This window comes from Callospermophilus lateralis, chromosome 5, assembly GCF_048772815.1.
Source record: "Callospermophilus lateralis isolate mCalLat2 chromosome 5, mCalLat2.hap1, whole genome shotgun sequence".
Classification (NCBI taxonomy): Eukaryota; Metazoa; Chordata; class Mammalia; order Rodentia; family Sciuridae; genus Callospermophilus; species Callospermophilus lateralis.
The window spans coordinates 144,994,872-145,020,105 of NC_135309.1; the positions used below are offsets into that span (position 1 = coordinate 144,994,872).

Sequence of the window (25,234 nt, forward strand, 5' to 3'; positions counted from 1 at the left end):
AAAGCCTAGACTAGGAACTGACGTGGTAGAATACATGCTTAACATGCACAAAGCCCTGGGTTTAATTCCCAGCACCTAAATAAAAAATATAAAAAATTAAAAATGAAGAGCAGGTTGATAGAGGAAGGAGAAAGAAGCTGCTGGCTATGGTTTCAGACAGGCTTGTATTCAGTAGACTGCTGAAAAGTGGATGTGGAGCTCAGAGAAGATGTTAGTTTGGGAAGAATTAGGTAGCAAGTTGAGGCCATAGGAGTGGATGATTTTGATCAGAAAATGTGTAGAGAATGAGAGGGGAAGAGGGCAAAGGGCATAAGACCCGAGGACAAGAAGGAATGGATAACAAAAGAGGAACAAAGGAAATACAAGAATCATGGAAGCTGAGGGAAGAGAGGATTTCAAAAGGAAGTGCAGTTGGTTTCAGCAGCTGTAGGTAGTAGAGAGAAGTCAGATAGGGTAAAGGCCGGAGAGAACCACGGGTTGACAATTGGTAGGTCATTGAAACTTGGTTTGGCATGGAACACTCCTTGGGCCCTGGAGAACCCAAATACAAAAAGGCTTTTGCTCTGATTTAGACTTCAGGTCATGACAACTTAAACTAGAGAGGAAAGTGTTTGGGAGAAAGACTTATCTGAAACTGGAATAAGGCCAGATGCTACTGCTTTTGGTGTGGGTAGATTACTATGGTAGGCCTATGGAAGGAGCTTATCTTGCATCTTCTGAAATCTACCCTTTCTATGATCAACCACAAACTGACTTTGAGTTTTTTTTAGTTAAATTAAGTCAAAATAGGTAAGCAGGTCATATCACAGAAGATGATGAGGACATCCTTTTCTCTCTGTTACATGAATAGAGAACTCCATTTGGGATAAAAGGTTGGAGAGAGGAAGGCTTTTCATTTTTCTAGATGGACCAACAGCTTCCTGGTTAAATGAAGTACTCACATAGTATCCCCATGCCTAGACTTGATCCCAGCATTTCTAATACCCAGCCTAGAGTTCTTCTAGAATAGATGATGATTGTGACCTTTCCTTGAGGCTAGCTCAGTGGCTCCTATTGCAGTTGTAGTCCTTACCCAGTTTCTTCTCTCCTTTTTTTCCCCCCAGGGTCTAGTGCATGGAATAAAACAAATAAGGATTTGAAAAATTGCAAACCTTTTAGAGGGATAAAATTCTTGCTGAGTTCCACTTAGTTTTGTTTTCATTAATCCTATAACTGCTTTAAAATGGACAGAATGTATGAGCCAGCTTCCTGTGTGGGCGGGACGTGTGCATCTGCGTTCATGCCTCACTGCACATGCTCATGTTTTACAGCCATCAGATCTGGGCTCCTCATTTCCCTCTCAGCCTTTCCAACATTGGAATAGGGGGTCAAGCCCAAAGGCTGATTTCTCTTGATAAATAGTTTTCCATGAAGATGTAGTGAGAAGCATGTATGTGAAGTATTATAAAGAATACTTGGGGAAATATAATGTGTACAAACCCTCAAAGAATTTACAACCATTTATGGAAATGAACTACTATAACCTGTGATAGAAGACATTTTAAGATAAATGTCATGTGATTGGTTTAAATAAAGGTCTTTGAAAAATTGGGTGAAGTTATTCCTGGCTAAGATGGTAATTACTTAGTAGATTCAGAAAGGAGGCATCATTCAAGGAGGACTGTAAAAAGTAAATTGTGTTTGGGTGGCAGAAGAAAGGTGGGATATTTCTAGTCAAAGAGAAGGATGTGAGCAAAGGCATGTAGAAGGAACATGCAGTGTCTCTTCAGACAGCAGGAAGCAGTATGCTGGATAAGAATTGGGCTGGGAAGATGAAGCCGGAAGGGAGGGTACATGGGGTAGACCAAAGTGAAATTGTAAATATGGGTAAAGGAATTTGTAATTTATTTGGTATGGAGGGAGGATTATTAGAGATTTTCCATCAGGATGGTGAAAATATCAAAGTATACTTTAATATTTAGTCCAGTAATTAGAGCTAGAGTGAAAGCTATCTCAGTCATCTAAGTCTAAAACTAGGCTAATGACAGGGAACTGGTAACAAAGTAAGGAGCCAATGAAGGAAGGATACATTTAGTTTTTTAAACCAGAAATCCCACTTCTGGGCATCTTTCCTAAATATACACATATAATATATGGACGAGATTATTCTTTGCAGCATTTTTATGGTAGTAAAAGATTGCAAAAACCAGGTGTCCATCAATGGGGAAGCAGTATATACACAACAACAGTTTTAAAAAGAGCACGAGGAACCTCTGTATACTTCTAGATAGAGATCTCCTGGATGCATCTTTAGGGGAAAGGAAATGAACACTGCATCAGTGTTACAACATGATTCTTTTTTATAAGAAAGAGGCAGAGAGAAATGAGAATGTGGATTATATTTACATGAAGAAGATGCAGTGAAGGATATACAGGAATGAAATATCACATTCAGAGGCAGGTATTCTTGGCTACTTTTAGAAAACTACTCTTGCATTAAATAGAAATTAATAATTTGATAATTATTTTCTAGAAGGTAGTCTACTTACAAGGCACAAAGTCTTCCTAATTGCAGCTCATCATATTAGAGTCAGAGGTTGGAGAAAATGATGGTGCTTAGATCCCAAGTCCATATGATGTGATATAGGAAAACTTATGTCCAAAGAGGAAAGAAAAAGAATACTTTGAAGCAAATTTACACACATGTTTGATATTAGGCAAGATTGTATAAATAAGAAAAAAAGGAATGTATAAATTATATCAGGAATTCAGGCACTGGTCTGACTTATCAGATATTCAAAAATATTATACAATTTTAATGATTATTATTAAATAACTCCATTATTTTGTGGTTTATTATAAACTAGAAATATACCCAAAACATAAGAAACATTATCTCAGTAATTCTTTTAGTGGAGATGTAAGATGAGTGTTTGCATACTTGTATTCATTTTAATGATAGAGAAATTGGGATTTCGAGAGTTTAGGTAGCTTCTCTAAGTCCTACTGCTATGTAGTAGGGTGATTATGGTGAAAAGAAACAGGGTTGGAAGGGATACCTCTCAATGTTTACCTTTTCATGTAATTTTAGCTTTTCAACCATAGAGAAATTACTTATTCAAAAAGATTATTATAAGGAAGACAGTGAAGAAATAATTGGTAGGAATGTTTTTTAAATTGAAGTTGTATAGAAGTGATACTCCAAAGTGAAGTTGAAGACTTAGGCCCCTGAGGGTGCCATTTTCAGAGATAAGTCCTAAAGGAAGTAGACTCGAAGAGGAAATCGTGTTTAGTTTTGATGTATTAATTTTGAATTGCAATGGAAACTCACTGATAAAGTTTTACTAATTGTTCGACATTTGGGACCAAAACTTGAGAGGAGAGAAAGAAAATCCTAAGTGTGGAGGACTGCTGGAGAACACAGCTGGAAAGGGGAATGGGAATGATAAGCATGGAGGATAAGTGTGAAGTTAATAGACTTGAATAAACTCGGAGAGGCAAAGAGAGAAGCAAAAGAGTCAGAAAGAAAAAGAAAATGGGCCCATGAATGGAACAATGAACCCAAAGACCATTACCAAAAGAGTCAGCAAAGGCTCAATTAGAGAAGGTTTATAAAGGACCAAGTGGATGCAGTACCTCCCCCTCCAACAAATAAGGGTATCTGATGCTGCAGCAAGGTCTGGGACTGAGAATCATAATTAGATTTATTTTTGAGGAGGTCTTAAAGGGGACCTCAGGAGAACAGGCTTCCCACAATGATTGGAGCAGAAGCCAGTTCCCAGAAGAGTCCAAGGAACAGGGGCTGGTGACTAGACTAATATTCTGCATAATACATATTGAAAGGAAGAAGGGAAAAGTAAAAGGGCAGAAAAGAGAGGGCAGAAAAGACAAGGGAAGGTTATTTACAAAAGGAGAAGATGCAGAAAGATTTTAGATAGAGAGGAAGAAGCCAGTTAGATTAAAGAGTTTGAGGGTTTTTAAAAATGGTTTTAAAACTGCTGGGATGGGGTTCCAAAGAGAACATGAAGTCCTTGTAAAGCAGAGCATGTGAAATGGCTATTGTGGCGAGACAGACTTCGGGGTGCTAGCAGTGAAACTCTTGTTGCTGCCCTGGGGAACTCTGAGGAAAGGGCAGGCAGAGAACACCAGGGCAGTTTGGCCCCTGGTGGTCAACTGTTTTCAGATGTTCAGGAAGGAGAATACATTAATGTGGACAAGTAGTTTCCTGCTGTTTTGATTATTATTAATGAAGCAATAGATCAATCAGTTAGCCTGTTATTACTGGGAACTTTCTATGCATTCAGAACTTTTTTTACAAAAACCAGGAAAAGAAGTACAAGTTATAAACTCTGTCTAAAAATCAGGTACAGAAAGAATAGAGAATTCTAAAATCCACAAAATCGTGTTAAGCAAAATAAGCCAGACTCAGAAAGTCAAGGAAGGGTCATGCACTTTCTATCATATGTCAAACTAGAGAGGGAAAAAAATGGAAAAGAAAAGATATCTAGTGAAAATAGAAGGAAAAACAGTAAGGCAGAGGAAGAGGATCAAATGGAGGGACAAAGAGGGGAAAGGGAGATATTGGGGAATAAAATAGATCAAATTGTTATGTGCATGTACAAGTGTGTCACAATGAATCCTAATAATAAGTATAATCAGAATGCACCAATAATTTTTAATGGAGTGAAAGAGCATGGACTTTGAGTGTCTGCCTTTAGAAATTCATTTGATTAAAAATTTTCATCAGTAAAAAAAAAAAACACAAAATCTAGCCCTCAAGGATTTTATTACCTACCTGAAGTATTGTGAGAATGCTGCCTTTTCTCAGAGATTCTATAAGCACTACTATGAAAAATGTCTAAAGTAAGGACAAACATAATAGTTACTCCATAAGAGAAATGGACCCTGGCAATAATAATAACTAGTGTTTCTTGAACCTTATTTAATTCAGGCACTACTTAATCTCTTTTTTTGAATTAAATTAATCCTTGCAACAACTAAGATAGACATTATTTTCATTGCCATTTTATAGGTGGGTAAATTGAGGTACAGGTAGATAAGTAACTTGTTCAAGACTACATGAATACTACTAAGTGAATAAGCCAGGATTTATATCTGGGAAGTTTGACTTGATACCTGGTCTCTTAATCACTGACTCTTTTCTGGTAACAGTAGCAACTTCCAAAGACTAGGTAGCTCTGAGCAAATTCTCTCTGGCCTGAGTCTTGTAGTTAACATTAGTGATAGAATTCTAACCCAGACCAGAGTAAAATAATTGATATATTCAGTGGACAATCTTTGGACCCCTTTTGCCAGTTCATCAACATTTCTGGGTAATTGCCGAATCTCAGGCTCTGGAAGCAGACCTTGCTGCCACTCTGAATTTAACCTCTCCAGTTACTATCAGTGCCAGGAGGAAATGATGGTATCTCTGGTCTGAGAGGGCCAGTAAAGGAAAATGACTGATCTAAGGGCAGATACCAGGATTGAAGATGTATGGCTTGGAGATGGGGAAAGCACAAATCTGTAGTGTGCTCCCTAATTAGGTGCAATAATAATTCCTATAAATAAACATTTAGACAGTGATATTTTGCATAAAAGAGGGTGTTTTTGCAGTTAATAAAATGTGAATTCATTTCAAAATGTTGCTGATAATGAATTCATAGTACTTTTTGTCATGAATTTTCTTAAGTAGTATGTGCCATAAAAATAATTATTATCACAAAGTGGAGAAGACATGTGAACTTCTTTTAAACATAAATAGGACTCGTTTATACTTAAAAAGGTTGGAAAACATGTCTAGAACAGTGGTCTCCAATCTTTTGTGAGTTAGTTCCCATCACTTGAAAGATTTGAGCAAACATTCTCTGTATGTGTATATTTTTTATAAATTATGTACAACAGTATTGATTGATATGCCATGTAATATTATAAACATTTGTAAAAATAGAAAAAAGAATAAGATAAAAAGATAGTAGAGAAATTTTTATTTCCATCCCCTATACACACACCCTATGTACCCATAGGAATCCATGCTTTCTACCTGGGGATCAGAGTAGATTGTCAGAGGGTGAAAGGAGTGATGTTCCCCTTCAGGGCCTGCTTTAAAGTATAGCAAGTAGTTTTAAATCAAGATACAGTTTAGATCGCTTAAGCTGTATTGGTCACTAACTCAGCTTTTTCATCAGAAGGACCCCAGTGTGGGGCAGGGTAGCCTGGAGTCAGGGAACCCCACTAGATTGTTAATCAGCTGCGTAGCTTACAGGAAAGTTACCTCCTGAGATTTCACAACCAGCCCTGGGCACTTTGGCAGGGAGGAGGCAGGCTTGCAAACCTTCAAGGACTGCCTTGAAGCCACTCTCTTTAGTGTCAATTGTTTTGCTTCCCATTCAGGAGCCCAGAGGGGTGCTGCTGTGCTGATGTGTGTGGTGTTCACCTGACTCCTCCTGAGAACCCAGGGAAGCATCTGAAATTGGTTGCTGTAATTCTTAATAACATACTCCCAAGGGCCCACTTGGTTGTGGAAACTAGCCTGTTTGATCAAAAGACTCTCAGTTTCTCACTTTATTGTCTTGGTTTGTAAAGTAGAAATTCCAGCTTCTCAGGTCCCAGGCAGAGTTTTCTGTAGTCTACTAGTTTCTGCTTTCTTTCTGGAGACCTAAAATGACTAAAGAATCAACCCAACCTCTTCATATTGACATCTGCTGTGGTTTAGATGTTTCCCCTCTAAAATTCATGTGTACAATGTGACAGTGTTAAGAGGTAGACCATGAAGAAGTGATTACGCCATGAGTGCACCTCCCTCATGAATGGGATTAAGTCCCCTGTAAGAGTGGCTTCACGTAGAACTGAGCCCCTTTCTCTCTCTTTCCCCATGTGAGGACATGGCAAGAGAACCCAAGTAACTAGAGGCCACTACCTTGATTTGGGTCTTTCCAACATTAGAACTTTAAGAAACAAGTTTCTATTCTTTATCAGTTACCCAGTCTGGATAATCTGTTATAGTAGCATAAATACAGTAGCACCTAAGACTTCATTTTACATATCCAGTGCTTACTTTGTATATCTTTAAATTAAAAGTTATCCTTCAGTCAGGGTGGTCTTCTTACTACCTTCCCTAATACTCTTATAACCCCTTAGCCTCAAACACATATACGTGCATGTGTGTGTGTGTGTATGTGCGCGCGCGCGCACACACACACACACACACACACAGACATACATTTGCTTATTCTGCTTTTATGGCTTTAGTCTGTTTAGTCCAAGTGGAAACTCTTCTTCTTCTCCATCCATCAAAATCCTGTCTACCCTTCAAAAACAAGTCCCGCTTCTTATATAAAGATTTTACTAAATCAGTGTCCATCCAGGTGTGAACCTCAGACAGCCTGCATTAATATCACCTAAGATGTGACCAATGTAAATTCTTGGTTATCACCTGAGACCTTATTGCTTCTTGTAAATGTGAATTCATGGCTTTCTCCCCAGTTGCTTATCAACTGTAACCACTGAAGTGTGGCCCAGGAATCTGCATAGAGCAATTTGAGGACCACTGTCACTTGCTAACATCTTTCTCTTTAACCACAGAGTCCATTTCTCTCCTCAGTTAAGACTTACAGAAACGATTCCCCTGAGTGTTCAACAGAGAATGATTGGTTCAGGATTACATTTAGAGCTTTCACAGAGGAGGCATCATTTCCTTGCATTGTGGCAACTCATTAATGAGGTCCTGCTCGTTAGAACATATAGGGCTGCAGGCATCAAGGTCATATCCTTTCAATTTATCCCTATTGCCTTTGACTTGAATCCGTGCTGTGAAATCAGACACCAAGGGCCAAAGGCAGGGCGAGCTGTATAGGACCTGGGCCAGAGGTGTGAAGTGAGGAATAGGGGCACAGTGGGCATACTTGGCAGGGATGAATGTTTACCAGCCCCTAGGAGCCTGGAGAGAGAGAGAGAGAGAGAGAGAGAGAGAGAGAGAGAGAGAGAGGGAGAAGAGAGAGAGAGAGAGAGAGATGAAAGCAAACTCCAGCACTGCTTTTTAATAGAGTGAAAGAGAGCTAGGATGGTATGTCCTCTTCTGGCCTCTCTTTGTCAGGGCTTCCCTCTTCCCATCAGGGAAAGGGAAAAACACAAGTTAGGCTAGAAGATGAGGATGTGCATTGAATGTTTCCAAGTCTACCTCTGTTAACTTGACAGACAGCTCTGGAAAGCACTCGGGAACACTAGCCTTTGAACAAGGGGAAATCCCTACCAGTCTGTCTAGCTGGGGTTTGGTTTATTCCCTTTGTCTTCTTAGTCAGGGCCTCACTGCTTTAGAAACTGGATTCCTTTTATATGTGTATTTGTTTGTGTGTGTGTGACAAATTAGTATTACTAGCTTCATCTAGGATTTAAAAAAATGTCCAGATGGAAATAATTGGATTCATAAGCTTTATATTTATAGAATGCCTTTTCCAGAAAGCTCAAAGCACAGCACTCTATGGCATAACATAGTTTGTTCCTGGACTATCTCCATGTGTCTGGTAAGGGGCAGCTTCTTTAATTATTGTTGTCATTTGACATTTGGAGTGGGGAGAAGCTTTGTGGTTGGAAAGAATCACATGGTACTAGCAACAGAACTGGGAAGGGGGTTCTCAGTTTCCACTCCTGTGTCTATTAGTGATTTCCAAACTGAAGTCCACAGACTAAAGCCAGGAGGGCTTCGTAAGGACCACTTGAGAGGTTAAAAATAGAAGCTTCTGGACTCCATTCTTCTAGGGATTCCAACTCAGGAAGTCTTGGGTGGAGCCCAGAAATCTATATTCTTTATAGATTTCTAGATAATTTCCAGCATTCTAGATAATCCTGATTCACAGCCAGGTTTAGGAACTATATGACAGCTATACTGCCCACCTTCTCCTCTCCAGGAATGTCTTTGATTGGAACGTGGCTTTTTAACATCTTTTTTCCTGCCACCTGCTCTCTAACTTTTCCAGGCCTCCCAGCTCAGGCCAAGAAACATGCTGAATCTGCCAAGAACATACTGTTGACCTGGAAGGGAAATGCGTCCTCAGACAAGGAGAAAAAGGAAATCCTGGAAGCTCTGATCATGCTCAACTACACTCTGGGGGTGATCTGGCTCCTACAGAACCAATATCCTTTCATTTTCAGAAGGGTCTGGTGATCAGGACCACAGGGTACATCCTCCAGGAGGGTCATCATGGGAGGGTGGGAGGTGACATTAAGTCCCTGTAGCTGCATCCCAGCCTCCAAGCCCTCCAAGCCTGTCTCCATCTGGAAGGTAGGCATTTTCCTCCCATGTTTAGTCTTGCAATATGTTAGTTGAGCCATCGGAATGATCTCACTAATGACATATAACTCAGCAGTTGAAAGTTCTCCATGTTTGAGGTGCTCTTCATTGAGCATACAAGAAAATAAGTATTAGCAATGCAGATGTGAGCAGTGGTGGTGGCAGTGTAAAAATGGAGAGAATGGGCAGTAATTTAAGTCTCAGTTTGGCAAACTAGGCTACACATTGTAATTCCCTGGGAAATCTTAAGAATTAACTGCTCTATGGATGCCAACCCAGAGTTTTTGATTTAGTAAGTTTGAGAAGTATTCATTCATTGAGATGTTTAGAAGTCCCCCACATGACTGTAATGTGCAGCTCAAACCCACTATTTATGGATTTTTGATTATTCTAGATTTTTTGGAATGTTGTTGAAAATATTGTCTGTGAAACTGGAAGCCAAGAAAACTAGATGAAAGAGGTCATTCTCCATGTCCCCAGAGGGTGACTGTGATATGTGGCCATGTTAGCTTTCTGTCATTCTGACAAATACTTGAGATACATCAGCTTATGGAGAAATTTATTTTGGAGAATTTGAAGGTTTTGGAGGTTTTAGTTCACAGTCCGTTGGCCTCTTTGCTTTTGGGCCTGTGGCAACACAGCACATCATGGTAGGAGCAAAACCTCAAACAAGAGAAGAAGGGGCTGGAGTCCACCATCTTTTTAAAGGGTGCACTTCCAGTGACCTCACATTAGGTCCTGCCTCTTAGAGCTTCTGCCACCTCCCAGTAGCACCATGCTAAGAACTAAGCCTTTAGCACATGGACCTTGGGGGACATTTAAGAACCAAACTATAATAGCACCTCTCCCAAGAAGCAAGTGATTTTTATAGTTACTGTCTCCACCAGAAAGTTGGTAAGGGTCTCTTATGTTCATGAATAATCATGATGTTCTCTCTACACATTCCATTCTCCACTTTTTGATTCTGGAGCTCAACTTGTGAAATCTGATTTGTGTCTTTAATCTATTATGCTCTTAGCAGGGGGCTACTGAAAATGTGGGAAATAGAAGGGTATTTGGGAATTGAGGGGATTCCTCTCTCCCTACTATTTGCCTCTGGCCAAAAACCTGCCTTTCTTGGATTTTCTAAGTGACCCAGAAAGTCCCTTTCAGCATAATTAGTTCCTCTCTTACCATTCCTATGAAACAACTTGGGAAAAATGAATAACTGTTGTCATGCAATAGATGCCTCTAAAGGAAATCTAGTGTAATTTACTGTTTCCATCCATACCTGCAAACCCTTACCATCCACTGCAGACCTGAATTTAGGCAATCTGCACAGGAAACTGAAGGCCCCACTTTTTCCAGAGAATTCTTCCTTCTTGACAGAGAATACACACATATTTAAGTAGCCATTTTCAAATACTGCTTCATTTTCCCAAGGGGCCCTTTTGTTTGCTTATCAACTCCTGTCCCTATGCAGTGGCAGTTAGTTTGTGTGCCTGGAATTTGCCTTGACTGTTTCACTGGCAGAGAGGCCTATTTCAACCTGCAGAAGGCAGACAGACTAATGAAGGAACTGAAAGGATTAACTAAGAGAGGCATTTGTGGATGTGGATTATATGTCTCAGAGAAAGATCTAACAATTGCTTTGGGCAGGTAAGATCTGGGTGTAAAGCTGAAGCTTATGAATAAGGCCTGGAGTTGCACATTGTTTTGTGCTCTATTGAAGGGGAGAAAAATATTCATAGTTAAAAAAAAAAAAACAGAAACTCATGATAATAAAAGAGGCTTCTATTTATCAAATGTATACTCTGCTCCAAGCTTTAATGTGCACTGCCACACTACTTAATCCTCACAATCATCATTGATGTAGTTGGCATGACTATGCTCTCATTAGAGAGAAGGCATGGAGACCAAGACTGAAGTTAAACAAATTGTCCAGGTGACCTATCTTGTAAGTGCTGGATCTGTGATATGAACTCATTGACTCTTAGCCCTTCTGTGTACTGCCTCTCACACTTATTCTAGGGTTGATTATGTTTTTCCCTGAATTGTCTCCTATTTTGACATTATAATATCTTAACAGGGAAGGAACACTTAATGGAGAGAATTAATTGGATGCCATGAAAGCTATGCATAGCACATGCATTTTTTAAGGAAAGTATTGTTCCGTGTGGAAACAAAGTTAATGGAATTTGTTCAAGCCAGAATAAGACTTAACTGTTTTTTTTTTTTTTTTTGCAGTTGATATAGGAATCTTTTGAGAATCAGAATATTTAGAAATGAGGGTAGACCCATCATATTATGAGAGAGAGAGAGAGAGAAAGAGAGAGAAAAAAGAAAAGTTTATACTGTTTCCTAGATTTTTCAAATATCTTCATTCCTTGAAAGCAATCTATTTCCAAAACTGTTAGCACTTGGCACAGTAGGCCAACGGGCCAAATGGTAAATAAATAAAATGCATTCATCACCTCTGCCTCATCTAAACAACTGTGGATCTAAAAGTCAAATGGGAAATAGTGGGGAGATGTTAGAATGTCCAGAGCTAAATCAAACTATTGACTTAAGTCCATAAGTTAGAGTATGGTAAATGTCTACTGCTATAACATGGGGCAGTGGCTAATGTTTTTCTGCCTTATACGAAAGAAAGCCTTGTTCCTTTTTCAGAATGAATTCTAGTGCGTATTTTACTCATTCAGTCCACAATATTTACCGAGTAGCTATTTTGTGCATGCACTATTCTACGTGTTAGAATGTTTGCAGTTCAACTATGTACTTGACACTGTTCTGAGTCCGTAAAATTTATTTCATCCAGTCCTCACCACCGCATATGAGGGTAGATATTTTTACTATTTTGATTTTACATGTTTAAGGCACAGAAAGATTAACTCAGAGAAAGAGTAGTTCTGTCACTAATAGATCAGCGCCATGTTTGTAACTAAAGCATCTGAATCCATAGCTACCTTTTATACCACACTTAGTTGATATTAGATATCACACTTTGTTAGATATTAATCAAATATCTAGTGAGGGCAAGTCCATTTTTCCATTTAAGGGTAAGGAAACTGAAGAGGATATTCAGGACAGACAACTTGCTAATATCACCCTGAAATCCCTTGATGAAAGCCATTGTCATTCTATAAGTCTGCTTTTAAGGTCAAGGGAAATAGTGGTCTGATTGATTAAAAAATTATTTTTATGGTGTTTCGGTTGTAGCTCAGCGATAGAGCACTTGCCTAGCATTATGGGGCGCTGGGTTTGTTCCTCAGCACCTCATAAAAATAAAGGCATTGTATCCATATACAACTAAAGGAAAAAAAATTATTTTTACAGAGAATTATTGGATAATATACCAGTGCTCTTTTGATTATTAATCCTAATCTTCAGGGGAAGGATAAACCTTCCAGCTTAAAAAAAAAAGAGGAACTATTGCTAGAATGCCTTAGGTAAAATAATTTTTAAAAGTCACCTCAATATGCATCAAGGGATAAGGGGAAAGTAATAATGACTGTATGTGTATCTGCTATATTTTAGGTGATTTTTACATATAGTATTTAATCTTTGCAACAACCTTGTAATTTAAATGTGTTTAATTATGTGCTTAATTTGGAAGAAAACATAGGCTTCTGACGTTTGATGAAGCTATTAGCCATTAAAAACCAGTTCTGAACTACCCGTGTTTTTCTCATTGTGCCTTGTTATTTCTAGAAAGATAAACCTTGATGAGAGCCTGATCCTTATTTTTTTTAAAAAAGTTATATTTCCAATTTTGTTGTAGGAAATTTGAAAATACAAATGAATATGAAGAAGAAAATAACAGTCAGTTGTACCTCCACCCAGATACAACTACTGTGAACACTTTGGCTGGATGTCTGCTGATCCATCTCAGAATCATATTTGATGCATAGTTTTATATCTTGCTTTTAAAATTAAGCACATTTTGAATATTTCTTCACATTGTTAATCTATAAAAACCAGGACTCAGTAAAGTACTTTAGTATACAAGGTGCCATAAGTTATTTACCCACCTCCTTAAAGGGATTGTTGCAGTGTTTTCTCATCTTTAACTGAGGATGAACAAATTAATTCAAAACAAAGCAGAAACTTTCTTTGACCTGAAAGGGAGAGAACTAGAGGTGATAAACTTTTATTTGGATTTTTGAGAGTATGTTTCTGAGTAAATTATCCCATCTTGTGAATTGTTGGATGCCATTTTCCCATTTTTTTAAAAAAAATTAGTTGATGGCACAGCATATTAATGGGTTAAATGAATGTAGGCAGTAGAATCTGATGAGTAAAATGCAGGATAATAGGAGTTTACTTACAGTAAAGCTGGCTCCAGAGCCAGGCACCCTAATGATTGACATATAAAGGTCAAATTTGTTAGTTCCTAGGATTAATTCCTTGTGTCTGCAAAGTAAGTGACTTTCTACTTTTATTCCTTTTCTTGTAGAGCCTCATTGGCCATCCATAGGTTGAACCTAGCTCTGGCATACTTTGAAAAGGTAATTGGTGATGTCATTGCTACCGAGGGTAATGACACATCAGATCTGATTAGTCTCTATGAGGAAATTGCCCAGATTGAGCAGCTAAGGAGGAACCATGAGCAGGCCATCCAGTACTTGAAGCAGGTTAGTGAGTTGGTTGGGACCCAAACTTCCTGGTCTTGTTTGGCCCAAGGTCAGGAAGTGTGGGCTTCTTGTGGGCTTCTTAGAACAAGGGGGTTCTATGTTAACCCTGACTTCCTGCCAGATCCACACAACACCTATTTTCAACCTTAGGTGACTTGAGCAAAGAATACTGACTCAGGTGAGTATATCAGCTGTGCAACCTTGTCAAGAGACAGTTCTCGCCTTCCAAGGCTTTTTTCTCATCTCTGTGGGTACTGGGAAGAGGAAGCCAAGTGTGAGTTTACTCCTAGGGGAAAAAACATAGGGGCAACTGAACTTAGGTCTTCAGCAAACACAAAAGGCCTTTTAAATGAAAAAAATCATGTTATAATGTTGTCATTTATCCTTTAAGCTAAATTAACTTGTTGTATTTCTAAGTCTAAGGTTAAACTGATAAAAGGTTGTTTCACTTGGAGGTAACTAATTTGACAAATGCCAAAGGGAAACCAAAACAAAACAGAACACAGGAAAGGAATGTTGTGTCTATCATACGAAAACAGTTTAGCGTACTTTGACATATTGTGTACTTCAAACTGCTAGTTGAATGTATCTTTTCTTTCTTCTAAATGGGAATGCTGCTTGTGGCTTCAAGTATCTCCAATAGCCACAAACAAAACAAAAGGCTGGATCTCCTGTATTGTAGAAAAGTTGTAGTGCAGTCTTAGAGTATATGTGAAAACAGATAGCTAATGAAAAGGCATTGCATATAATTTGACAATCCAAGAGAATAAGCATCCCACGATGGAGAAATGTTAGGAAATACATCTCTAAAGGCAGGGAATCCACTCTTAGAGGAAGCTGTTCTGGGTTTTGAGTTCAAGAGTTCTTAAAGCCAAGGCCAGATCAAAATGGATAAAATTGTAAATATCAGTGTTTCCCATTTTATTTATAAAATTTTATTTATAATTTTTTATAAGTAATAAATAAGGGTTAAAACTCATGGAATGCTTTTATTATGTATACTTGAGTATGTTTTAATTCACTTAAGCCAAGCAAGAACCCTATTAAGGAGGAGGTATCATTATTATTTTAATCTTGTGTTAATGATGAGAAAAGTAAAGCACAAACAGTTAGAGCTAATTAGCTGAAGTTGTATAGCAGGTGGAAAAGTGGGGATTTGAACCCAGAAAATTTCACCCTGGACATTATACTTAAAACAATTCTGTTCTAATTGTTATACATGACAGCAAAATGCATTTTAGTTCATAGCACACAAATGGAGCACAATTTTTCATTTCTCTGCTTGTATGCAAAGTAGAGCAAATAAATAATTTTTTAAAAAATTTGGAATACATCCTAAGATTATATACAATTTGCTATAAATTTTTAAGTTTTTTCCAGTGTAAGAGCCCTCATGGTTTCAGAATAGAAAGAGTAAACATTTTTTTAAAATTTGGGGGGTTTATTTTTTTTAATTTGTTCTACTTAGTGGTACATGACAGCAGAATGCATTAAATTTATCATACACAAATGGAGCACAGTAAGAGTAAACATTTTTTAATTTATTGAATGTGACAGGGGACAAGATTTTTATTTTCTGACCTATATGAATCAATACTTAATCAATACTGCTCAGATCAATATTTAAGTGCCTTTGGTTAAGTGAAACAAAATCACTTCCATCTGACTACTGATATAAATAAAAAAGTCATTTTAAACTTAAAAATGAGGGGAAAAAACAATTCTGCTCTGTATCTTGGCTTTACAGAATTGTCTGATAGTCCAACTCCTTCAAACACCTCTCAGAGTTCAGCCCATGACATATTCAGTACAGGTGTTCTTTTCTTGCTGGTTGGTATGGACTAGATGTTTTTACTCTTCTTTCTTCTTTCTGATGCTCTTTTCCTTTTAGCACAAAAAATAATAATAAATAATGACATCATAGACTTCTTTAGTTCTTACTGAATGCCAAGTGATGTTCTAAACACTGTACATCTATCAGCTCATTAGTATTTACAACAATTGGTTATGACAGTTCTGTTTCTGTCATCTGTATTATGTTTGAAGAAGATAAATCTAAGACAGGATGGGAACTTAGGCAGTGTGGCTGTAGGATCCATGCTTTACAATCGACTTTAATACTGAACTCTTGTGGAGGTTAAAGTTATAATTTTATTTTTGCTGTGAAACCTAGTAAAATTAACACTAGCTAATATTGGTTGAGAATTTACCACGTGCTGGGAACTGTGCCCAGAGTTTTGCATACACCAACTCATTTCATCTTTCCCAAGCCCTAATCAGTAGGAACCATATGTTCCTTCTGCATAAGAAGGTGAAATTACTTGAGGAAGACTCAAAGCTGTGGTAGAGCTGGGGCATCTTTCATCTAACTCCATGATTAGCTATACCTTGGCTTTCAATCAACTAGCAATTCTATCAAAGCTACCAGAAAATCTACAGTAAAACTGTCATGTGGGTACTTACTTTGTCATGATTTTTTTTCCAGGCCTATTCTATCTCTGTTTCTTCATTCACTGAAGTCAGCCCTCAAACTGCAGAGGCAAGTGCGTTACTAGCCAAAGCTTATGCCATGTCTGGAAAGCCCCAGCACAGGGGTAGGTAGAAGAGGTGGCCTTGCAGTTTTCATCATTTCCCAGTGAATATGGGAAGATATTAGTGAACAATCTATCTATAAGAAATATTATAATTAGTTACTGGTGCTTGTAATGGAAATATTAGGCAGGTCATGATTTTGTACAAGATCAATTACACATGAATTTAGACCTGATAACATCCTCCCATATTACTTGGAACATCAAAACCAATAAAATCATCTATTTTTATATTTCCCTTATTCTTTTAGAATCTCAGTATAAGGTACCTTTATAAGATGTAGAAATCATCCATACTATGAAAGTGACTTGTGATGTATTGATTCATAAGGAAAACTAATGATAAAAGAAAACACTGGCTGGTCCTCCCCTCTTCCTCCACTCTCAATCTCCTGGGTGTTTTTCCTCTGGCTTATAAGACAATGTAGCAGTTAGAATTTTCTTGACCTATTTCCTAAAGTGAGTTACTGGAGGAGTTCTGGAGGAAAGCCAATGGTTGATTGATCTTTCAGACAGAGTCTTTTGCCTGGCAAGATCATCTTTTTGAAAGTGGGTGACTTTGGAAGAGACAGAAATGAGCCAGTGAGGGGCTGGGCCTGTGGCTCAGTGTAGACTACTTGCCTAGCATGTGTGAGGCACTGGGCTAGATTCTCAGCACCGCATATCAATAAGTGAATAAAAAAATAAAGGTCTATCAACATCTAAATCAAAATATTAAAAAAAAGAGTTGTGAAAAGAGTATTTGTATTTAAAAGAAGAAGAAGAAATGAATCAGTGAATGGAAGACAGTATATTTTTCATAGTTAGCCTGACCAGAAATGAACACTGATTGAGCTGATGCCCAGTCAGGAGGAATTTAGGATTTGTGAACAATGCAATTTGAACATTTTTCAAATGTTTACTTTTTTCTGCTTATAACAGTAATTCATTTTTGGTGTATGTTATTTTTCAGTTGGGTGGGGAAGAGGAAGAGAGGATTATAAAATGTTTTATTCCCCATGTCATTAAATAAACACTTTTTTTTTAGTTTGCAGAAATTTTGACATTTTAATTAAATTGTTTGCTTAAGCATAAATGTTCACTGAAGACTTTCTAATTCTGTGTTTTCCAGCTCATCATTTTCTCATTTTAATATTTCTTTGTGTATAAGCACAGTTTATGTATTCCATGTATAGTAAAAACTTTTAAAAGTAGTTTTTGTAGTGTTAAGAAATTTAACATATTCATAAACATGTGGAATTTTAGCCTTTTTTCTGTGAGGAGGAAAATCCCCCCAAATTTATGTTTATAGAGTTGGTAGATTCTAAGAGCACCTTATCTTTTTCTTACATACTGATTTTTAATGTTAAAATATATATCTTCAAATCATTATTATTCATTAATTAAGTTAAATTCTGGATAGATTGAGATTTTACACATGAAAACTAAAAATATATATTAGCCAGAAGAAAATACATTCTTGACATAGAAAGTACTAAAATTTAAAATTGGAGGAAAGAAGAACTTTCTAAGCATAAATAAAGATATAACATAAGAAGTTGACTGACTTAATTACAAAAAGATCTAAAACTGTGTCTGTCACAAAAGTGTTGTACTTAAAATCAAAAACATCAAAGCCATAATCTGAATAGATCTTTACTTATTTTTAAAACTGAATTTGTTGTTAATCTCCCATGAAAAGACATCTCCAGGTACAGATGATTTTACTGTGGAATTCTACCTAACATTTAAAGAAGGAATAATACTAGTTCTATTTAATATCCTCCAGAAAATACAAGAGTAGGCAATACTTTTGAACTAATTTATGAGGCTAGCATTACCATCTACCAAAACTGGGCAAAGATATTGTAGGAAAAAATAGAAATTAAAAACAACAAACCAATACCTTTCATGCATGTAAGACAAAAAATCTTCAACAAAATATATAGCAATACATTAAAAAGTAGAATACATCTTGAATAAAAGAAATTTTTCTCTTAAGAATGTCAGGCTAGTTCAATATTCAAACTTAAATAAATACTAAATACATTTTTATCATATTAACAGGCTAAAAATGAAAAGCACACAGTACCTATCAACTGATGCAGAAAAAAGCATTAGACAAAATTTAATATCCATTACACAAGGAAACTTTCTTAATCTGATAAAGCTTGTAAGAGAAATCCTACCACTGAGACCATGTTTTCCGCACAGTCCAATGACAAGACACGGATGTCTACTGTAACTATTCTTATTTAACATAGTACTAGAAGTCTTAACTAAGGCAATAAGGTGAGAAATTAACAAAATACATAGAGCTTAGGAAGAAGTAAAGTGGTCCCTATTTAAAGACAATGTGGTTATCCCTGTAGAAAATTTCAAGGTCTACAAAATACCTAGAACTATTAGGTGAGTTTAAGCTTAGCAAGGTTACAGAATAGAAGACCAATGCACAAAAATTAACTATATTTTTATATAGTAACAATACAAGGCTAGAAAAAAATTTTTTGGAAACACCACTTAGAATAGTTCTCTGTCCCCAAATAAAATATTTAGGTATAAATCTGCTAAAAAAAACCACCAGAATTTGTGTACTGTAAACTGTAAAACTCTTGATGAAAGACATCAGAGACAACCTGAATAAATAGAGAGATATACTATGTGTGGATTAGAAGACTTACTATGATTAAGATGTAAATTCTTCCATAATTACAATAAAAATTCAGCAGGAATTTTTGTAAATACAGATAAGATGATGTTAAAATTTATATGGAAAAGGAAGAAACTAAAATAGCTGAAAAGATTTTGAAGTTAAGATTAAAATTGGAGGAAGAATAGTATCTGATATTAAGATTTTCTATAAAGCAAAAGTAATCAAGAGCGTATGATATCGATAAAGGGGAAGACAGAGATCAGTGTCATTAAAATTCAACAGAAACTTCAGGTGTAAACCTATGTAAATATGGTTAAGTTTTGACAAAGATATAAAAGAAATTCAATATAGAAGGGATAATCTTTTGAACAAGTGGTATTAAAACAATTGGATATCCACATGCCAAAAAAAAATTTAACTTAGCCTCTTTACTTATACCATACACAAACATTAACTCATAATGGTTCATTATCCTAAATGTGAGAGCTAAAATTTACATTTACATAGAAAAACAAAGGAGAAAAGATGAAGGAAACTGCATAAAATAAATAAAAATGGCATATAATCACATGAAAAAGTTTTAATCAAGAAACAAGTAACACAAAGATGACATCTTTCTCCTATTGAATTTTCATTATTTTAAAAAATGGTAATAACATCTAGGATTGATAAAGAGCAGTTTGATACAAACTATCTGGAGAACAGTTTGGAAAACTCTTTGGAAAAAAACTGGAAGACTATATGCATGTGCAAGGGATATGTAGATGGCCAGTGGAAAGTATCAACCAAGTGATATTTGAAATGTGCCAGGCCTTGCACTGCAGTGCTCATACAGATCAATTGATGGGATAGAAGACTTATAGGCTGGAGGTATTTGAGTCCATTCTCTGCCCAAGTCATCGAGTCAACACTATGTAGACACAGGGGTAACCTTCAGGAATCCAAATTAAAAATAAAAATATGCATTAAAACCTGAGCAAAGACTTCCAGTTTTTGGTCTGGCCTTTAAGGAACTTGGAAATCACCACTGTGTCCCAACAAGTAAAAAGCAAACTGAAAAATGAACAACTCTTCCTAGATCTGAGAAGTGAGGTTTCCCCTGAATTGGAGAGACAGGTAGAATTACAAAGAAAAAAAAGTAGAAACCCTTCTGCACAGGGTCTAATACCAGAGAGGGAGAAACTGAACAGTAAAAAGAAAGAGTTATTTGAAGCTCAGCATGGACACGTCTGAGATTTAAAAATCTCATGGAGACCCAATAATAGTGGGGCCCTACACACTTTTGTGAGTTTTATCTCTAGGAGCTTGACTAGGTTTTAAAAGTTAATGTTAGAGAAAAATCCACTCATTCTCTGGCAGGAGGAGAGAAAAAAATAACCACTTGGAGATATGCCAGAGCATTCTTTGGCCAGTTCTCCATAGAAACGGTTTTTAAAAACCAAATCCTAAATTATTGAATTCTTTCAGAGTCTACTGACCTTGGGAAAGGAAAACACTCAATTTCAGCACCTTCTAGCTTTCTGCTTTGGGGAAGGGAATTGACTACAGTTGACTCATCCATCCTGTCCCACCTAGGAGGAGTAATGAAAAGTACTGTGAAATTCGCAGTCCAGAGGTATAGGCTCATTAAAAGACCAAGACCTAATCATAGGACTGTAGAATGTTTCTCCTCACTTCGTACATTACCATCACAATGCTCAAGGCCTGTTTTACTGCAGTTCCTCTGACACAGTACATCATATCTCACTATCATACCTGGAAGCTCAGAAAACAAGAAAAAATTGCAAGGCACACTAAGTCGGTCAGTCTTTCATTATTATGTTCAAAATAACTGACAAGAACTTTAAAGGAGTAAAAGTTTATTTTGGACCCAAAGTTTCAGATGATCAGTCCATGGATGGACAGCTTCAGTACTCTGGGACTGAGGCAAGGAAGCACATCATGATAGAAGGGCTTGGAGGAGGAACACCTCTCAGCTAGGCAACTGGGAAAGCAGAGAGGGGGAAGAGCCAAGGACAAAATATATAATCTCCAAGGCATGCCCTCAGTATCCCACTTCCTAAAGCCATCCCCACCTTCCTACAGTAAGCAACTAGTTAGTCCATTCACATTATAAACCCACCAAATGGATTAATCCACTGGTTAAGCTACATCTCTCAATCTCCCTTCACCTTTGACAATTCCTGAATTGTCCCACATGACCTTTTGGGGGACACCTCATATTTAAACCCATAAATACCTAAAAGTCCAAAAACAACATTTGAAAAAACAGAGCAAGATGAACCAAACTCAGATATGGCAGATATGTTTGGAATTATTGGACCAGAAATTAAAAGAACTATGACTAATATTTTACAGCTTCCAATGGATAGACATCATGCAAGAATAAATAATATAACTAGATTGAAATACTTAGAATAATAATTCAAAAAAACACTAGTTGGTGCAGTCGTGCACACCTGTAATCCTAGTGACTCAAGAAGCTGAGGCGGGTGGATCACAAGTTCAAGGCAAGCCTTGGCAACTTAGCAAGAACTTGTCTCAAAATATAAAATGAAAAGGAATGGTGCTATCTCTCAGTGGTAGAGCACCTTTGAGTTCCATCACCAGTACACACACACACATACATATACACAAAGAAAACCAAACCAAAAAAGCTCCCCCCAAAAATAAAAGGAACACTAGGTAGTTGTTAGAATAACAAAAATGAAGAATGACCTTGATGCACTCATTACTAGACTAAACATAGCTGAGGAAAAAACTATGAAATTGAGAATTTCTCAGTAAAGACTTCAAAAACTGCAAAGAAGAAAGAAATACAACACAATATTCTAGGCTTATGGAACAATTACAAGAAGGTGTAACATATGTATGTGTGGGAACAGCAGAAGAGAAGATAGAGAACAGAAGAAATATTTGTAGCAATAACAGAATTTTCCCCAAATTAGTGTCAGATGCCAAATAGCAAACCTGGAAGCTCAGAAAACATCAAGCAAGATAAATGCCAGAATAAAAACACAAACAATCTCCAGCCTATACCTAGGCATATCATATTCAAACTGAAGAAAACCAGACATAAAGAAAAAAATTGAAAGAAGCCAGAGGTGGCAAAACACGTTGCGTATACAGGAGCAAAAATAAGAATTACATCTAACTTCTCACCCAAAACTATGCAATCAAATAGAGAATAGTTAAATGTTTCATTTTGAGAGAGAGAAGAAACCCCCCAGCCAAGAATTCTGTACCGTGAAAAGTTATCTTTCAAAAAGTGAATGAGAAATAACAATTTTCTAGCAAATTGAAATTGAAGGAATTTGTTCACTAGTAGACTTGCCTTGCAAGAAATGTTAGAAGAAGTTTCTCAGAAGGAAAATTATGTAGATCAGAAACACATATGTACACAAGGAAAGGCAAAGCACTGAGAATAAATAAGGGATAGTAAAATAAAAAGTATTTTTTCTTAACATAAGTTTGTTCAAAATCATAGCAACAGTGTATTCCATTATTTATAATTTTGTATATGTTTTTGTGTACACACGTGTTCAAGCCCATGTAGAAGTAGAATGAATTACAACAATCACACAAGTGATGAGGAATAGAATAGGTTTATTTTGTTTTTATAAGGTACTCACACTACTCATAAAGTGATATTGTATTATTTAAACGTGAACTTTGGATTGAAAACTCTAGAGCAACCACTGAAAGGAGTAAAAAGCAAACAAACAAGTATACTGATATCCTAAAAAGAAAGAAAAGGGAATCATGTAAAATGTTCAATTAAACCATAAAAGGTAGTAAAAGAATGGAAGAAAATATTGGAAACATAGAACAAGTGCAACAAAATAGAAAACAATAATGAAGTGAAAGATGTTAATGCAACTATATTAATCACTTTAAACATCAGTGATCTAGGATTAAGGATATAGCTCATGGCAGAGCACTTACCCCATATGTCTGAGACCCTGGGTTCAATCTTCTACACTGAAATAAATAAATAAGCCAGTAGTCTAAAGAAATCAGCTTAAAGACAAGGTTTTAATATTCCATCAAAGGCAAGACCCAAATATATGTTTTCTACAAGAAACCCACTTTAAGTAAATTAAAATCATTAATTTAAAGAGAGATATCCCTTGCTAACATTAATCAAAATAAAGGAAAAGTGGCTATATTAGTATTGGAAAGAGTAGACTTAGAACAAGAAAAGCTATTAGGGATTAAGAGGAGCATTACATAACAATGAAGGGGTCAGTTCTCCAAGAAGGCAATCCTTAACATGTACGCAGCTAACAACAGAACATCAAAATACATGATGCAAAATTGATAAAACTAACAAGGAGAAATAGACGCTTTCACTATGATAGTTAGAGACTTCCATACTCTTCTATCAGAAATGGACAGGTGCACTGCTTCCTGGCCTTTGGGCTAAGATCAAGTGTAGAAATGGAAAGCTCCAACTAACAAAAGTCAGTAAAGGTGAGCGTTAAACTCAATGACATCATCAGTCAACTTATGTAATTGATGTCTATTGACTGCATCCAATCAACAACAGAATCCACATCTTTTTCAGGCTGCTATGGAACATTCACCAACATAGACCATGTTCTGGGTCAGAACAAATTTAAATGAATAGAAATCATACAATCTGTACTCTCTCAGACCACAATGGAATTAAACTAAATAAATAACAGAAGGGTACTGAAAAATACCCCAGAGATTGGAGATTTTTTAAATAACACATTTCTAAATAATGCATAGGTTTAAGAAGAAATATCAAGAGAAATTTAAAATATTTTGAGTTAATATTTTTTTTAAATGAGAACATCATCAAAATTTGTGGAATGCAGCAAAAGTATGCTTAGAATATAACTTACAGCATTGAATTAATTGAAAAAAGATTTAAAATCAATAATGGGACCTACTGCAATATTATTAGGTCATGGTGGGCACTGTCCTTGGAAGAAATTAGTTCTTTTGGGACCCTGGTTAGTTTATTGAGGTTCCATCCCCCACAAAATAGGAACCTCAATAAACAGTGATCTCTGTATCAAGAGTTTTAGTTAAAAACATTGTCTTGCAGTACACTTAGGAGTTTCATGTGGTAGTTATTTTAGCTATTAGGATAATAAGAATATTCAGGTAGAACTTTCTTTTTCTACATTAAATACATGTATTATATCATGGAAAGCATCTGATAGCATCAGGGTCTTTTTTAAGGGTACTTATGAGATGTAATATGAAAGTAAACCTGAACTTTAAGTGTCAAAGTGTTGATTGAACCAAAGCTGATATTAGAAACTTGTGAAGGCTAGCACTTGTCTTTATTTTTTCCAGATGCTGTTGAGGCATATTTTATAAAAAGTATCAGTGCATATCAAGCAACACTGGGCTCAGAGGATTATGAAACATTGACTACCATTGAAGAATTTTGCAAATGGCTTGTTGAAAATGGAGATAAACAGGTAAACATAATCAGCTCATAAACATAATTGCTAGTTTATTTATTATATCTGGACATCTTTTTTCATCTCATTTCAAACTGGAGCTCAGAAAAGTCTCAGTTAAAACTAGGAATAAAACAGGACTGGTTGGTGCTGCTTGGGATATTAGTAGAGTATTTTTCTCGTATCTTGACACATACTGCCCTTCAAGTACAGAATATATATATATAAGCTCTAACTTTATAAGTTTAATAGTTTAAGTCATAATTGACTTCTACATTTGGATCTGACTGCCAATATTTTTTTCGTTGTGGTATTTACCTCTCAACCTGACCTTCAGCTCTTATTAGCCACAATTTTGTCTTCACATTTTAAAATGTTATAGAAAATGCTTTGGACTGCTGACTTTATTTAGAAATCTCAGGAGCCTAAACTATTATTCAAAAACTTAAGACCTGAGCTTTTTGTGTTCAAAAATTTAGTGAATACCTTTGTCTGTAATGAGATCCCACATAACTTTGATCTGACCAAACCAAATTTATGCTTCCTTGGGTAAGTTAAAAACATGGATAGATTTGATATGGTCACACTTAAAAGTAGGGTTATAAGTATATGAAAAGTAAGAATTTATTTCTAGGAAGGAAGAAAACTTTATATCACATTGTAATATTTTTAAATAAATGATGACATTT

At 36.4% G+C, this 25,234-nt stretch overlaps 1 protein-coding gene across 2 annotated transcripts in view; it reads left to right on the forward strand.

The window, feature by feature from the left end:
- Window positions 1-24,514, forward strand: part of Ttc23l (tetratricopeptide repeat domain 23 like) — a 40,210-nt gene extending 15,696 nt beyond the window's left edge. The window contains exons 5-8 of one of the 2 annotated variants that reach the window (XM_076856188.1): window positions 8,955-9,111; window positions 10,775-10,906; window positions 13,704-13,881; window positions 24,436-24,514. In XM_076856188.1, coding sequence (XP_076712303.1) covers window positions 8,955-9,111; window positions 10,775-10,906; window positions 13,704-13,881; window positions 24,436-24,459 — 491 coding nt within the window. In that variant the 3' untranslated portion in view covers window positions 24,460-24,514. Of the gene's footprint in view, window positions 1-8,954; window positions 9,112-10,774; window positions 10,907-13,703; window positions 13,882-16,366; window positions 16,484-24,435 lie in introns of those variants that run through there. The other variant, XM_076856187.1, reaches the window with a different exon arrangement.
- Window positions 24,515-25,234: the final 720 nt, after the last annotated feature.